This window comes from Diplotaxodon limnothrissa, linkage group LG5 (assembly GCF_057381915.1).
Source record: "Diplotaxodon limnothrissa isolate DT_005_m linkage group LG5, D_limnothrissa_male_GT1.1, whole genome shotgun sequence".
Classification (NCBI taxonomy): Eukaryota; Metazoa; Chordata; class Actinopteri; order Cichliformes; family Cichlidae; genus Diplotaxodon; species Diplotaxodon limnothrissa.
The window spans coordinates 18,279,761-18,298,062 of NC_140600.1; the positions used below are offsets into that span (position 1 = coordinate 18,279,761).

Here is an 18,302-nt window from a genome sequence, read left to right on the forward strand (position 1 = left end):
GCACTTCTTTTTCTCACACATTAAATTTGTCCTTAAACAACTGGCTGGTGGTTTTGGACAGTAAGACTGAACAAAAGCACTGATTTTATTTGTTTTTTCTTCCTACTCTTTTCCTATAAAACCAAATGCAGACCACCAGAATAATGAGCAACTGATACTAATGTTAGTTTTTTTTCTTGTCAGACAGCAAACTATGTAAAAGATTTAAAAATAAAATAAAAATCAATAAACACTTAATTTTTTACTTGTAATAAGTTATAAGTTACTCTCGGAACATACTGGAAACACGTTCACAAATCTAATAACTTTCTCTTCCTTTCCTAGGTGATTATTAAATCTTTCAATTTCGCAATATCTCTGAATGCTCTGATTGATGGTCACATTTACATTCTGTGACTGTCAACATGAACTAATTTCATATTTGTTACTTAGATGCTAAAAAAAAGTCCAACACCAGGAAGAACGATACAGAGAAAACGTTATGAGGGATAAAGAGTAAGAAGTTGTTCAACATTCAGTCCAAGTATGAATTTAACAAAGGAAAGACACAAACTGAAATAAAGTCTATTTTTATTTACCAAGAGCACCATTCAAACTAACAAACAAAAACAAAAAACATACAGACAGCAGGTAATTTAAACTGTGGCCCTTTAGATAGACGTTCCAATACTGTGCCACACTTAACAGTTTTAGAGTTCCAGAAAAAAATCACAATATAATACAGCATCAGTTTTCTGTCTAGACATGAAACCTAAAAATGGTCTTCGGCAGGTGTTTCTGAATTCAAATCATGTTTACAACGTGAAACGTGATGCACCAATCAGAGAAAACCTCGTAACACTGCCAAGGTGGCATAGAGAGACGTACATCTTATTCTAACAAATACAACTCAACATGGAGATATGTTCAGTGACATTTGCATAAAAGACCACACACGTTTCTAGCATTTAACCCATTAATGGTCCTCCAAATTAAATAAACCCTCAAACAAACAGCTTAAAGTGTAATTTCCATTCTTTCAATTATACGCTTCTTTTGCAATCAAGTGCTGATTTGTTCTTTTTGTGCTCAGGATGCCCTAAATGAGGCACAGTGGTAAAAACATGAGGCACTGTGGTCATCTGCACAGTAAATATAACCTACAGTTCATATTTGGTCAGTGGAAAGGTTCGGTTCATTAAACTGCTTCTCAAGTGTCCTATTTCAGATTTGCTTATAGTTTCATTTTATTATTTTCTCCAGTTCCCCGTTGTCTTGACCAGTGCTTTCTCTATACTACATCTTCACTGTTGTGGAGCAAACGAACAAGCATCTGTGTTTCACAGTTGATCACAATTTCTCATATAAGCTCTCTGATGTTAGGCACTGTCTTCTCTGATATTGGAAACAAACTCCACCAGGACTTGAAAACCAGCTTTCAGCAACAAGAAATACCAGAGTTGATGGCTTGGAGATACACCATTTTCCACCGGCTCCCCTCAGCTGCCAATTTTACTCTCCCAGTAAGATTTCAGAATTAAACAATCGCTTTGTTTCTCTGTAGATAACACAGTGAACATCACACCTCTGCACACATTTGGCATAATCAAAAAAAAAGAAAAAAAAGGCAGCTCTAACACTCTCAAAAGCCAAAGCTAAAAAAAAAAGCATTTAAAACAAATAGCATAAATAAAATACTGGAATAAACTGACCATAAGATTAACTTTGAAGAAAAACTAAGAACAATAAAAGGGAAGAATGAATAACACAAAAATTAATTAACAAAAGAGAAACACTGAGCTGACTGGACTCTGATCTCTGCACTGATCAGTCATATTGAACCACTGCTATGACAGAAAATTCATAGATGCATTTAATGGGAATGTAAATGTGCTAAAACTGGACACATTAATATTTAATTTAAAGTCTGCATCTTTTAAAAAATATATTTTTGGACACTTATTAAATCCCACTGCAGTAAGGAGATCTTGAATACTTAATACTTAAAAAAATAAATTAATTTTAAAAAGAAAGTTTGGAGGGATTCATCTCAACGACGAAGCAGCTGTCGAATGAGAGTGACATAAAACTGTCACCTCTTTTATATGCAATATATTAAAAGAGACTTAAACATGGGGAAAAATGTTGACTAATGACACATAAATAAGATCAACAAGGGTTATGTACATATTCAATATATTCTATCAATTTATTGGTCTAATATTGGTCTAATATTAACATCTAACTGAATCTCATTATTGCAGGAATCTCTTTGTCTTGAACAAATAAAAAACCCATAATGCAGCAGCTTTTGACTTTAACATCATATAAATTAACCCTACAGCGCTCGAGTGTGATTGGTTTTCTGCCTTCTTGTTGTGACTATGTGAGGATATCTAAAAGATCCAATGAGATCTCTTTTTAAGATCATGTGAGGCAAAACAGGAACAAGTTAAACGGGTAATTAAAACAAAAACCACGAGCACCTTCATGTGGAATAGCGTGCAGCCTCGAGCGCACTATTTCTCTGAATTACGACTCGGGCAATTCAACATCACGCGCTGTCAGTTTATTTTGTCTGCTTCATGGCTGCAGCGTCTAACCTTATATAGTTACAGCCACAGCAACTGTTTAAACACATCTTCTAATTAAACACTGCTTTCTTAAACATTATTCTTCTGCAAGAGCCGAAGCTGCCGGAGATATTTGTGAATGAAAACGTCACGATCATCCGTGGGCGTTCTGTAAGGACACTTTAAAAACACCTCAGGCACCGAGGGGGTGAAGACTAACACATACTAGCCGAGTTTCAGTGGTCCCACGCTTCAGTCGGGTCATCTAACGGTGTCTACACCACAGTCAAGCACCTGCTCTGAGTGTCCTTCATCTGTCCACCAATGCATTAGAGTCCATATCGTTCAGTAAGTACATGTCTGTGTGACGCGACACACCCAGCTGCATCTGGAAGAGAAGAGGACATGGAGCTCTCATTACTCAGAGGAACAGTCACACACTGAAGACAAATCAGCTGAGCATGATTTAATTGTTAAGCATTTTTATTTGATTTTGCCAGAACTTGTTTTGGTTTTCATAGAAAATGTAAGCTCTTAAAATATGTTAACATTTAGAGAAATCAGTGGAGAGTCAGCATCGGCTTAAATAAAAATATAGTAAACTAAGCGCGCGCACACACACACACACTCTTCTTCTGATGACTCGGGAAACCATCTGTGTTACCAAATCCTTTTTATGTTACTCTACATACGTATTATTCACTCTTTTTTAGTTCGACCATAAATCTGGAGAATATGGATTGCCAGGTGTTGGTTCTTTACTTACAAACAGGATGAAATGTCAGAGTTTTAAACTAAATCATTGCAATCAACAATGCACTGTAATTGGTGATTAATAGAGTTAAATCAGTTCAGGATTTGATATTGATTGTTTTATGACTGCAGATTCATTAAAATGTGCTCACCTTGGGTCAGACTTTCCTCATTTAATCCTGGAAAGTCCTGAAAAAGAACATTTCTATAGCCTACTAGGAGGTGCTACACCCTCAAACAGCACCAGTAAGGAGAAATGAAGATTTTTGTAATTTAGCTAACTATTCTAAACACATCAGTTTAACACCTTTACTCTACTGTTTGGGGTTTTACAGTGAGGAGAGTTATCTTTTAAAAAACAAAGATGGGCTTTAAGATTATCATTTACTCAGCTACTTAAAAGTTAAAAACACAGTAATCCTGAGTCCATGTTAGGACTTTCACACAGAAGACGCAAACAAATGTCCTTATATCCATAATGTGAATTTATTTCGGAGACACAGCGGCTTCATCCAGCAGCAGAAAAATAACAGCTTTTCATTCAACCTCCAAAAGAGGGAAGAAAACAGAAATGACCAGAGAACCACATGATATAATTTGAGAGTAGACACAGTTTTCTCTGTAACAGTTCAAATGTTCGTCTGTCATGTTTGTTTTATTGCCAGAGAAGTTATTTATATAAGACAAACTCACGTTCACCTGAAACATATTTCTATCACGTCTAAGAACAGCTTTAGAAATCTTAGAAAAGCTTTTGAGAACTTTATACAAGAGCAGAAATGTTGAACCACCACGCCAGAGAGAGAATTTTAACACAAAAACATCTGAAAAAAACTCGAGGCCTTTACTGTGTTTACAGTGCCCCACACAGCTCATCGTACTCTCATCTTATTGGTCAGTATGTACATGCTACTTGGATATTGCCAAGTCAGGAGCTTTAATACAGTTTATTATATTGTGCAATGTCACAGCAATTTTAATCTTCTTTGTTGTAAAACTGGAAGAAGAGGCTCGTCAGTGTTGGCTGCTAAAACTCATTCACAGTCTAATCATCGTCACTTTACTGATATTGAGCATGCTACCGGGACAAAGAGCAGCTGAGTGAGGGCTGTGTGAAGGCTAACATCAGTCACAGCTGAAACTGAACTGACAAATGGTGACAGCCGAAACATAAACAATTATAAAAAAAAATTAAATCCACCTTTCCTCACCTGAATAATCTTTTATTGCTTTATTAAAAACGTGTCTGTTGTTTTTCTATAAAAACAGGGTATACAACTGTCCTGCAAACTGGTCTGACTAACAAAGCCAGGACAGAAAATAAATAAGGCAACAAAAACAAACTATTTTATTCCCCACTTGATAATCACGCTATCATGTGACTACTTAACTTCACAGTAAAACATTAGGAGGTCTCAGAGTGGAGTCATTAGCTTGGGAAACTGTATAATGTATACACATGAGTGAATCTGCATTTTAATATGAGCTGTGAGATTTCTAAACTTTGTTCATAAATGACTTGTGTGCTCTACACACTGTACCGCACACACAAACTTGTGGTTATGGATTTTAATACATAAACACAACATCCTTTGTCATGGCTGCTACTCAAACACAGTCCTAACAACTTTAAATGATTACAGTGTTGTACTAGAGCACATGCACATAAATCCACCTTCCCCATCAGTTATACACATCTTACTATTGTATACCTGAAGTTCAACAAAAAATAACAAATATAGTACTGAGGTTAACTTGGTATCGCAGAAAACAAACAAAAATAAAAAGAATGCACAAAATCATTATTTTTGCACATGCAATAAAGGCTTGAAAGCAAAGGACGCTTCTGCACACTGCTAAAAACACAAGTATGATTTCACTGATGGGCTCACTTCAACCTGAGTCTCTGGCATCATAAACTACAGAGGCGCTAACAGAGGCTCGGGGGATGATGCTGCAGTCACACAAAGCTTCACCTGCTTGCCTGTGTCACTAATGTGCACTCAGGAATTAATTTCATCGATCATTTGTGCATTAAAAACATTATTAAAGCAGCTTTCAGGGGCCAGACACACACCAATTTTGGAAATGATAAGGTGACTTTCAGACTTTCCTCCATTCAAGTCAGTTTTTCTGTTTTCTGGCTCTGATTTAAAATGTATTTTTACAGACTTGTGCATTAACTACACGTGCACTCTAAGCTCGGACTCCAAACACAAGAAGCAACAAGTGAAAGATGTGCATGATGCTCAAAAATGCCACTGTAAATTCTTCGATATGCTAGACAAGAATGCTGAAAACAAAAAAAAACCCTGTAATATAAGGGCTGGATATCTATTGGACATTTGACTCTCATGTGTCATAATATTATTTTTAGACATTATCTAGCAGTATTAGACTTGTTTTTTAAGCTAATGAGTCACACTTGAAGAGAGCTGACTCTGAGATTAAAAAAATAAAATAAAGGATATTGAGGTAGACTGAGTGGGAATCATAAAATGTGCAGTGTGGCTTCACACTGGGAGGATTAGGGTGATTAAGAGCAGGACAAATCATAGGTTAAATTAGAGTTTAAAAATCATCACATTTCTACTTGGCTGAAGTATCAAATGCTGGAAGATAACATCCTGTGCTGGTGTCATATGAATGTCTGAGAGCCTAAAAAAAGGCTCCCAGACAGATATCTTAAAAAAAAACCCAAGATATCCAGCCCTTTAAAAAATAAAAGTCAAATGTGCTTTCAAGATCCTAAAGAGTCCCGGCTGTGTACGGGGCGCCCAGAGTAAAGAGACATGCTGTTGGTTACAGTCGTGTTCAGCTTTAGGAGTCGTACTCTGACTGCTCCTCTATGAGCACAGCGGGCCGATTGCTTACCCTGCTACAACAGTCCAGGCAGGAGACGCCCAGGGCAACCAGACAGTGCCAAGCCTGCAAGGAGGAAGAAGCGAGAGGACATTACAGACTTTGTGTGTGTGTACCTTTTCAATGTCTAGAAAGTGAAGCATTCAAATTTTTGAAAAAAATATTATTCATTTGCTACCGATATGTTCTGATTACTGCTGGGTGGGTTATCTTGCTTTTTCCAGCCATCAATACACAGCCAGAAAGATTTAGTGTAATATTGTATTTGCCAGTATAACAACTGTGATCTCAACTTTTGGAATTTAGGGTTTTATGAAGTTTAGACTCATCTTGCTTCATTTCTTGTCATGTTGCTTCTGTGCTGTGGGCACACACGGTGTTTTAAAATAGATTTTTTTTTTACCATTCTTTACTTTATTTTTCTGATGACATTCAAATGTTTTCTGATCTATAATCCCAATAGAAGCATGTCACTGTAAACCTACTAAAAAAAAAAAACACCAGTAAAAAATAAAAATAAAAGAAATGCATAAAATTTAAGATAATTCTGTAATACAAAATGAAAAAGGCAGAAATCTTTTAAGAAATGATTGTGGCACCCATCAAAAGAAGCCAATTGAAGGGGGGCTTGGACATCTCACGGGGATACCTCCTGGGTAATGCTTTTCGGGCATGTGGGACGAGATTATGGGGCAGACCCGAGACATAGTGGAGAGATTACTTCTCTCAGCTGGCTTTGAAACACCTCGGTCTCACTCAGAGGAGCTGGAGAGAGAGAGGTCTGGCGATCTGGGTTCCCATGAACAGAACCCAGATCAATGGCAGAAAATAGATGGATGGACAGACTTTTGGTTATACCACCCAGGACTAATTCTGGTTATTAGAAAATAAGATGTGTGAAAACATGCTCTGCAGTCCTATCAACATGAGATTAGACTACAGGCATCAACAGACAACAATTTAGACATGAAACAGCAATAATAACTCACCAGGTATGCCACAAAGGCCAGATAGGCTACAGAGAGGAGAGCAGCTAAAACATAGAGCACCACGCTGTTCAGGGCCGTCACATAAACAATCACAAAATATATGTTGATTGCACAAACGCCCAGGATGAGGATACCTCCCGAAATCTTCCACCCCCTAGAGGAAACAGACTTTGGATTAGACAATTGGGAAATCCTGTGCTTTCTAAACTAACAGAGTCCTCAAAATACTTCCTAACACTGCAAATTGACCAGAAACACATTTTTTTCCAGAAACACACAGACTCACTTCTGTTAGTTAGTCACACTGCTGCATAAATTCCTATTTTGCGCAACTCCATTTTAGACAGCTTAAATATAAATATATGGTTGATTTAATAAATGACCCGTCTGTGCATTAGATAAGTAAACAGTCACAATGACAACTCTGAGCAGAGTCGACTGTATGTCACATGACACCACGTCTACACCTGAGTCAGTCCAGTCCTTTTATGCTGACCTGAGTAAAACATCCAGAGAATACAGTTGGGGGTCCGGACTTTGTGTTGCTTGGTTTTATATTTGGATAAAGACCAAACAGGGTCAAACAATGGACTTCGCTAAATCAGTTGTTCCTTGGCCTCAGTCCATCATTATTTCCCTAAACTCCGAGGCTACGGGAAGAGATGCTTTGGACTGTGCTGCTAATGTTTTCATTTGTGTTAAATTCATTGATCGTACACAGACTTCAACTACATGAAGGGCCAAGAAAAGCTTGCTTCTTGAGATAATTATCCTGTCAGTTATGAGTAAAATGCATACAGTTTGTACTTAATAAAGAAGAGAATAAAAACTATTAAAACATTTATTTCACTTACAATCCGTTAGCAAAGTCGTTCATTATGGATTTCAGACTTGTGAAGGTCAGAATTGGGATCAAAGCAAATGGAAGCTGAAGGATGAGAAGAGTGAATATTTTTAACAAGAACACAAAAAGAACATCAAAAATGTTTCAGTACAAACTGCACTGAGGGGAAGATACTCGTGCTGACCTGCAGGCTCTGCAGCACATTCAGAAAGTCATTCATCCCAGTCAAATGGTGAACATCCTGGAAAATGGCGACCAGCAGTGTAGGCGTGATGGCGATGGAGCGGGTCAGCAGCACCCGTGCAAAACGAGACCACCGCAGGTTCAGGAAACCCTTAAAAACACGAAAGCAGAAACATCAGTGCAGAGCTGTTTCCTTTTTTAAACAGAGGAAAGTGGTATCTAAGTAAAATACACTGTGCCAACATGTGTTCCTACCTCCATCACAAACTGTCCAGAGTACGTGCCCGTCATGGTGGAGCTCTGTCCAGCTGCCAGAATACCGATAGCCCAGATGTAGAGAGCTGCTGGTCCAAAGAAACACCCCAGGACGATCCCCTGAACACATGTATCAAACAAAGTTAAGTGTCAACATACATGTTCATCTGGGTAAAGTCTAATCTAGGACAAACAGCCATTTCAAAGTGATGAATGGTAAAATAAATTGGTACTCACACAATGTGTAAATTAGCCTTTTTAGATATTATTAATAGGAAAGTAAAGAGTAAAAACACTTTGATTCAACTCTAGAAACACACCTAAACACCCAAGGAGCCATTTTGTGAAAATACCTCTATGATATGTTTACACTGTCTTAATGTCACACAAGGGGAAAACATTTGTTTTTTTTTAATTAAAAAAAATTAGATAATCAAGCCATAAACTGCTAGATGCTCCTTCCCTTTCTACTCTCTGATGTTATTCTGTATTATTTTAGTAGCTCCAAAATGAGACATTATGCAACCTGCTCATCAGAACTGCAGAGACTTACAGACTGTGGACTTACCCCTTTGTAAATGTCCACTTCGAGTGTGTTGTTGTTAAGAGGGAAGAGATCTGTGTGAGGGCTGCCAGTTTTATTGCACATTGCATTCTGCAGGAACACAGTCAGCAACAACTTGATCACCACTGTTTCACTTATAATTTACTGTATCTCAAAATGACCCACACACGCTTTCAACAGTCCTCAGTATGGCGCCATGGACACTCACCACGTCCATGTTGGATTTACTGTAGAAGGCCTGAGCAAAGACTGCGACGACAAACACATTGATGAGGAAGGAGACAAAGAGGGCGATAGCAGACTCAATGAAGAAGTACTTGTTGGCTTCCTTGACTTCCTTTTTATTTTTGCGGTCGACTTCCCGAGACTGAATAAGGAGGGGAGATAAAAAACAATAAGCTTAAAAACGTTACTTTAAAATGTTTTTTTTCCCACTCATAAGGTTATTCATGAAACAGTTTTCACATTCATTTAGGAAAATCTAATTTCTCTTAGTCTACACACAACAGTACATTGATGTTTCTAACCTTGACCAAGGCTGAATGCAGGTAGATGTTGTGGGGCATGATGACAGCACCTACAATTCCCACTGCCTGCTCCAGCTGCACAGGCCCACAGCCGGCACAGTAGGGTACAAACATACCCTTCAGCAACTCCCCCTGGTCCGGTTTTACCAGCACATACTACAGGGAGAAAACACAAAATCAACCCTGTGATGCAGCCACACACTGGGTGACAAATGCTTCAGGTGACCAAAACGTACCTCATAACCAAAACTAAGAGCCATTATAGTGATCAGAAAGCCAAAGAAAGCTTCAAGTTTCCTCAGTCCTGCAGAGATATAAACATATGTAATCACTTGGGTTCCAATCTGGTTGCATCAGTTGCATATCTGCATCAACAAATCACATACCATATTTGTCTAAAAAGAGGAACACGAATGTGTCTGTGATGGTGATGAGAACTCCTCCCCACAGTGGGATCCTGAGCGAGAAAGAATCCTTTTTTGTAAATCTGCAAAATCATATAAACTTTTCCAATACAAGTGTCAAAGACGTTACCTGCCCACAGAAAGGAGGTTGAGAGCTATGGCACAGCCAATGACCTCCTGCATGTCTGAGCCAATAATGGCCAGTTCCACCATCAGCCAGAGGATGATGCGAGGAACCTGAAATTAAATAGAATGTATTATAAATAATGAAAGACAAGAAAGATGTGACTCAGATGTGTCTTGAGGGTGGAGGGGGGTGCTCACGGTGGAATACTGGCGGTTGCAGACTTCAGCCAGGTGCATCCCTGTGACCACCCCGAGGCGAGCAGCCAGCCTCTGCAACAGCAGCCCGATGATAGTGGATACAAGGAGAACCCATAGGAGCTGAAGAAGGCGAAGCACGAAATCAGCACATGTGGCCACATCTGCACAGACCCCTAGATTTCTTGTATGAGTTCATGTTTGCTCAATACAGTGAGATGCATTAAGACTTTCCAACATAAAAATGACCTTTGACAACCTCCCCTGTACCCTTAATGACGAGATTGAACACTTCAATAAATAATGAACAAAGATTTAGCTGCAAGGGCAGAGATCACCCTCCCTCACGTCGGATGCAAACCCAGTCATTTTGTTTTATAAGCAGGCCTGAAATATGACATAAACCCTTCAGATCAGATTTAAAAAAGCCTCGAGAGTTACTTCTAATCAGTTTTCAAGGGGTAAAGAGTTAAAACTAAGATTTCAAATTAGCATTTTATCTGCAACACAGCATATTTATTTATTTATTAATAAAAGGGAGTTATCATAGATGCAGACAACAGAGCAATCATGCAGCTTATTATACAAGTGAAGTACTGAGCTAGAGACAAAATATGACCCTGGTTTCTTAAAAAAAAAAAAAGAAGAAGAAGAAGAAAAAAGGCAGTAATATTTTTCAAAGAAAAAGTATCTGAAAGTATCTGAAGACAGAATTACTTCCTGAAATATAAAGTGAAAGGATTGAAGCCTGAAACATTCGAAGTATAGTTGTTATTTTCCTAAATCTACCTCCGCTGCCTGCAAAACTACACCCACAGTTTATTTTTCTGGGTGGATTAACGTTTTCATTCACCTTAAAGCCAGCTGCAGCTCCAGACTGCAGGTCTGATTCGATGTTCCCCGGATCCAGATAAGCAATGCTCATCAAAAACCCCGGTCCAGTGAAAGCCCAGAGCTTACGGAAACTGAACAACTGAACAGAAACAGAATTTTCCTTTTGAATCAAATAATATGCAAAACATATACTTACAAATAAAATATTTTTCCTGTGTGTCTAAATGAAACACACTATTTGTGATGGCAGTGGTACCTGGTTTTCACTGTCTGGAATGGGCACCCTCTCTTCAAAGTATGTGGAGAAGGGTTCATCCTGGGCCACAGGTGAAGCAGGAGGGGAGATGGAGCTGTACTGGTTTGTGTGGACTCCATTCTCCTGAGGGGAGTCCTCTGATGAAAGCACAGCAGGACAAACAGAGGGACTCTCATTAGTCATCACACAGAGTACCCTTAGGTAGCGTTACACATGTCTTTTCATTCATTATCAACATCCTCCCGTGTTTTCTGTTGACCAAACACATTGCAGCAATGGAGATGTAGTTAAAAAAAACAACTGTGAGGGCCAGATTTACTAAAGAGGGCAAAATAGCGTGTGAGCACAATCCCCAAATGGTGGTCATAGGCGTGGTTAATTTTGCAGTTAATTTGAAAAGGTTGCGCTGTTTTCTGAACACTTGCTTGATTTAAATGTTCTCCTCCCTATATTTTACGCATTGAGAAAAATTAAGCCAGAACCCAGTTTGTGCCAGTGCGACGCATTATTATATCTGGACGTAAGCGCCGTTTTAAACTCTGTATAGTTATTGTGAAACTCTGATTTATGGATGTGGCATAATCACTATGATAGAAAAAAATCTCAGCTAATTTCACTAATTCACACATAAAGCATAAAATTCTGACAATTAAGGGAAGGGTTTTTTTGGCAGGTTTTGCAGCTTGCTTAAAATACTTGAAATAATCAAATATTGACTCTGTCAGTCTAACTGCACTTGGAAAAACGTTTGAGACACACAATCTAACACTTGTCTGGGATCCAGGGGCTTTCTAACAGCACAAGTACACCCTCTGGAAAAAGGCAAACAAAACTCATTGCTTCTAATCTACATGCAACACAAGCACTTTGGTCTAAGACTTTAAATTACAAGCCTTTACTCGCTGAGCAGTAACCTGTAATTAGCTCCACATTGTTTGCATGTTAACCTCAGAAACTCCAGCAAAAAAGAAAAGAACTACATGAAAACACCAGAAAACAAAAGAACTAAAAAACAACTCCAAGATTAAAATAAAGCAACAGATCTATAATAGTTTGTCCAAAGTGCATGTAAATGCAGAGAACTGCTACTCACTGAGTTTGGACTTTTCATGTCTTGCCCCCTCCATCTCCAACTCACTAAGGTCCTAAAGTCCACAGTTGCCTAAGTATTAGCTTTTATATGACGTTGCCTTTATCATCATTTTTTTTTTAGACATGAGCTGTTACGAGGACACTGTGACCCCGCCTTTCTAAAAATGACCCACACAGAGAGAGAAGTAAATATGGCGCACGCACTATGTGCTCGAGGAAGTCAATACATTACAAAACCCGCCCTTTCTCACACATGGGAAAAAAAGCACAGACAGTTTTTCAAAGAATCTGAGTTAGCGACAAAGTTTTATTAGCGTCAGAGTTTTTACTGTTTATCACAGTAAACACACTGTGTGCCTTTTAAAAAGATGGACCATGTTTATCTTTTTAAGATAAATAATTTAAAGTCGTAAAGGAAAACACTGTTACAGCAGCTATCAGTGTACTCACTGGCTCATGTTACCGGTCATAATTGGCGTAATTATAATACAGAGTGGGGATTACACGGAAAAATGCATTTGACTTCTTAAATTGCTTTCTTGTCAGTTTTTTGACACCTGTTGGTTCAGATTTCTGAACATGAATATCTGCAGTCTGTTCAGGTTTTGTTGTGCTGCTCTTAAATCTCTTCACAGAGAATCATTTCAGCTGGGAGGAAGCTATTTTTTGGGAAGACAAGATATCACCACAGGTGTGCATTAAGTAGTCAGCCAGGAAGTAATCGGGGTCATTTACAATTCTTCTTCTGATTTATTCTCGTTCAGATTTTTTGCTGATTATAATCTGAATATTAAGCTCCCTGTGACTCAGAATATGCCTCCAGCCACAGCCAAATGTCCAAAGTGTTTAATATTGGACAACATGTTGAGTGGGTCTGTATTTTAAGGGTCATGTTTCAGTCATCTTAAACGTGTACCTTCCAGGAGGTCTCCGTCTTGCTTGGGCTTCATCAGGGCAGGCTGAGGGATCCCTGGGAAGATAAGGGATGAATATCAGCCTCCCTGCAAAAAGACAACAGTTGCATAATCTGAGAATTAAAACATGAGTAAAGAAAAATTTTATAACAAAACACATTTTTCAAAAGGAAGAACAAACTATTTAACACGAGACATGACTGTGCAGCAATTTCTGTTCCTCTTTAAGAAAACAAATTGAAAAACACTGAACGTTGAAGGTCATAACAATGACTAAGCAACATTAAAAGCAAGTCAAAGGACACTACATTAATGGGATCGTCTAACAGGAAACACTGAGCTGACCACTGTCAGCCAAGTTTCACTTCTACCACACACTCTGTGCTGCTCGTAACGGAAACTGAGGAATGAAATGTGAAACCTCAGTCTTGCAAAATAACTTCTATAACACCATGATGTTTGACAAAGAGGGAGCAAAGGGCCACGGAAAGCACATGACACACAGCAGGACCATGTGACAAGGAGCAGATGGTGAAGATTCGGCAGCTTTTCCAACCACCAAAGTTTCCAGTGCCACTTCTTTCACCTGATCATGTGACCTGATTAATGCGCATTATAAGACGACATGTTTCCTCAGCAGCAGTATTTAAATTAACAGTCTTAAAGATGTGGCAGAAAGCTAAGAAACAAAACAAAACGTAAAAGGGAATGCATAAACTAAATAAATTCAAAAATATTTTTTAATGTATTTATTTGGACAATGTGATTTGACATTTCTACTGAAGCTATTAAAACGATCTAATTTTTACCTCAAGCCTTTAGTTTCCACCTGTTTTCTGTTTAAAAAGTTCATTTAGAGCAGCAAGTTTTTTTTTATGATTGTATCCCTGGGAGGAAAAATTATCAGATTTCCACATCAAGCTGTCCACGATCCTTCTCGTTCCTGTTGACATGCCATACAGCTGGAGACAGACTGCTACATATTTTATTTTAACTTGTTTTCGCACCTCTTCACACCTTTGTGAAACTGCACAAAATGAATGAAGAAATCAAAAAATAAATAAATACATAATGAACTTTTTAAATGAAGCTTGTAATTGTCTAGATCTAACCATCAGGATTTAAGTTGCTGATTTCTGGGCCACAAAACACTTTCTTCATTTTCGGCCTCTCCGGCCTCATGTGCTCTCCTGTGGTCAAAGCCAGAAGCCACAACTGGAGAAACTGAAAATAAGGTTTCAAATACCTTTGCAACTATGCAGAGTGGTGTTATTGTGTAGTTATCATAACCATGAAATATGAACAAGCAATTGCTAATAAACAATTCACGATCAAAGTCATGCTATTGACATAGGGATCACTTTCTGGACTTACAAAAGCACAGCAAGTCCCTTAACAGAGACCACCCTCACTCTCACTCATGCATTGTCCTGAGCTTAATGACCATGTGACTCCCTTCTCCCATCACTCATTGCACAAGTTTTTAAACATAAAATTGATCTCACGCCATCATGTCTTAAAGCAAAGGTTCTGTTTCTCCACATAAACAGCAGTAAGAGAAATTTCAGTTAACTGTCCTGTCACTTCCACGTGCACGTGTGTGTATACTTTTTGTTTTCTTATTTTTTTCTGCACTGACGCACTCAGGTCCACTGTTTATTGCCAAGATCTCAGTTTGCGCATTGACAGTCATGTGTGACACCAGACTGCTACACGTCAACAACTTTATTATTACGCTCACTGCTAGAAGCAGCTTTGCAAAAAGGGACAGACACAGCAAAAAAAGTAAACTAAATAAAGCTATCTGCCCTACGCCTCACATTCCGGTGTGGATGTGTGCTGTACTAGTCCCAGCGTGACCTTGATTAGAATCATAGATTGTGTAACTCTTTCAGTTACACAATTAAACGGTGATGAAAGAAAATCAGCTTTCCAGCAGTAGTGAGTTGATTTCAATCATAATCACGTGATTCTGCATTTAATATAAATATGACTTATTAATGTCACCAGTGTGACATTTGCAAAGACGTCAACTTATTTCATCAGTTCTGTCAAACATTAAAATTTGAACACCTTGTAAAGTTGGATTTACTTTCTTCATCTAAATTAATTTTGAAAAAGAAAAAATTGTTGGAGTAGTAAAAATTCACATTGCTTAGTCAGCCATTTGTTAACTTAGCCCAATGAACATTAATGAATCTAATCTGCAAGATGCAGCTTTTCCTATCACTACATACAAGACAACTCCCAAACAGAAACTGGTCTCTAATGTCACAGCCCTCAAGGACTTTTACGCCCTATGTTGAAAAAGATCTTACATAAATAAGCCACAATAAGCAAAAAACTAACAAACAAAAGAACAAAAAAAGAATGATCATGATACACCAACCTCTCTGTCGCATGACAATTTAAAAAAAATATGAAAAATAAGCAGAACCAAAACTGTTCCCAAAATATAAAATCCAAATATATATCCAAATCCAATGCCAGCACACAGGTCTGTCTGGTCGAATGAGAGCTAAACTCTTCAACCAGGATAAACTACTGCAAAAACCCGGTCTATCAAGGAAACGCACACACTTCACGTGCAGTATTAACTGAGCCAGTGATCCTTACTTTAGAAAAGCCCAGTTTGAGTTTGGATTAGGGCTGCCACAAACGATTATTTTGATAGTCGACTAGTCACCGATTATTTATGTGATTAGTCGACTAATCAGATCATCATCCACTGGACATAAAACTACAGCTTATTGCACCAGCAGCATCTGCTCTTATATAACTATCATTAGCTTACAGCTTTAAGCTTTTAAGGTGCTAACTAAAAATAAAGACAAGATGATAGTTTATTCAATTTTAATGAAATTTGCAGATTGTTTCGGTAAAGTTTAATAAACTCCTTGCTATCTAAAATATAACAGGACACCGGAGTATATTCTCCAGCATCTCACACTTCTGATAATCAGCTGTCTGCTTGACGTTTATTCAGCTGTGTAAAAACTATAACTTTAATCTCAGCCAAACCGATTTACTCAGGAACAAATAAAATACTAAAAAAAAGCCAAACAATAACATTTTTAATTTATCTAAGTGACTCATATATATTTAACCTGAGTCGCGAAAGACAGCGGTGGGTTTGAAAACAATTTGCCGGGAGTCCGGTGTTCTCACGGCGCTAGTGACCTAGCCCCCGGCTAGCTATCGAGCTAGTGGGTAACAGACGTCTCCGAAAACGTCGGAGCGCTTTTGAAAATATGTGGTGTCCTGATAAACTGAGCAGATATTTGAGGTTTACACAGCTACATTCTCGCCTGAAAATATGTTAAACGTTTATTTTGTGACCCAGAAAGAATAATAAGAGTAATATTAAAACTAACTAGCTACCGCCATTGTTGGAAACTAAGCTGGGCCGCGCTATGAATTCTGGGACACAGCTGCTTCTTCTTCTTCGGGGTTTAACGGCAGCTGGCATCCTTGTACATGCTGTGCTGCCATCTTCTGTTTCAGTCCGTTATTACACTCTTAAATCCTGCTATTATTCCTGCGTCTTTTGCGATCTTACAAAGCTTCAAACGACACGTCGACTATTAAATCAGTCGTCGACGATTTTGATAGTCGACGTAATCGTGACTAGTCGACAAATCGTGGCAGCCCTAGTTTGGATTGAAGATCAACTAAAATTAAGATACTAAGCTTAAACTTTAAAACAGGGGTAATTTAGTGTGTGTTTTTACTGCATTTATTAGGTTATTATGGCATCTTTTGTCATTTTAAAAGTCGTAAGAAGAGATGATGATCCTTCTTCATTTAAGACACTTTGGGGTTATACAATGATCCTTATTAACGGGGTAACTCCACTAACTGTCACCCAGTGACTATATTAATTAGGGATGCTGCTTTCACTTGATTTTACGGATATTGGTTGGTAATTATCCTGTTAGCACCTTGTTTTCACCTTCAAGTGCAGTAATGAGCCATTCATTCATTCAGTCAGTCAGTCTCCCTCTCTTTATCTACTAATATTTCTCATCAGTTCAATTATTTTATTCTACTCACTATTTGCTATTTTATTTTTGTTTGCTTTTTCCTAGCTACAAAATTTATATCACCATAGTACTGTCCACCTGATACTCATGCCAGTGAGCCACACTAAATATAAACTATGTTGCATCAAGGTGAACCTGGAAGCTATTAAAAAAAGAGAGAAACATGACTGCCTAACACTACCCAGAACTCCAGAACAAGTTCAGGCATCTATCCTCCCGACAAATCCGCTAACATATAAATCTACAGTACTGTACTACTGTTATGAGCCACCAAGCTAACAAGTTTCCATGATATATTAGCTGCATGGCTAGGCCAATGTTACTTCAACCAAGTACAAAAACGAAACGTACCTACGTGTGCTGTGCGGGTCAAAAAAAATCAGCGTTTTGACCGTGAAAATTAAGGCTGGTTGTAAAGTTGTTCCATGTGTTTAGATCTTGAGAGTAGCTGAGCACGTTACCAAGCTAAAATCCGGCAAAGTATCTTCCCATGTCAACAGCAGGCTATAGTCACACTGCGCATGTGCGCAAATGTTGTAAGTAGTGACGTCATCTAGATTTTACTCTTTTTTTTTTTTTTTTGCCCTGAGCGAAACCTGGCAGGTTTAAAAAGTTATCAGTAAGTAAAATGATTATCTGTAGTAAAAAAAAAATAGGGACTGTCTAATGAGTAAAATAAATGTAGTTGCGTTAAAGGCAAAATATTTCCCCAGGATTTTAGAAACAAGCTAATAGCATATTGCATATTTAGCTTAAACTAAAATTACATAAATACATCGTATTTTTTATGTTTATAAAAAAATACGAGAACAAATATCTGACCAAAATTTACATTACTAACATTACTACTATTAACATTACGTCAAAGACAGCCAAAGAAAAAAAAAACACTTAAATCACGTTTCTTT

At 38.1% G+C, this 18,302-nt stretch overlaps 1 protein-coding gene across 4 annotated transcripts; it reads right to left on the minus strand.

Moving 5' to 3' along the window:
- Positions 1-589: 589 nt before the first annotated feature.
- LOC146632067 (natural resistance-associated macrophage protein 2-like) lies at positions 590-17,893 on the minus strand. 4 transcript variants are annotated; one of them, XM_085353200.1, is made up of 17 exons: positions 17,750-17,893; positions 13,354-13,438; positions 11,346-11,482; positions 11,109-11,228; positions 10,259-10,378; positions 10,065-10,171; positions 9,917-9,987; positions 9,767-9,834; positions 9,531-9,686; positions 9,212-9,370; positions 9,007-9,093; positions 8,439-8,558; positions 8,185-8,334; positions 8,011-8,084; positions 7,157-7,310; positions 6,180-6,233; positions 590-2,940 (listed from the first exon to the last, which is right to left on the minus strand). In XM_085353200.1, the coding sequence occupies exons 2-17, from the start codon at positions 13,385-13,387 to the stop codon at positions 2,863-2,865; spliced, it is 1,689 nt and encodes a 562-aa protein (XP_085209326.1). In that variant the 5' UTR covers positions 13,388-13,438; positions 17,750-17,893; the 3' UTR covers positions 590-2,862. The 4 variants fall into 4 exon arrangements, with proteins under 4 accessions (XP_085209326.1, XP_085209325.1, XP_085209324.1 ...); XM_085353199.1 differs by having other exon boundaries at positions 17,746-17,893; XM_085353198.1 differs by lacking the exons at positions 13,354-13,438; positions 17,750-17,893 and adding an exon at positions 12,439-12,712.
- Between the last annotated feature and the right edge of the window lie 409 nt (positions 17,894-18,302).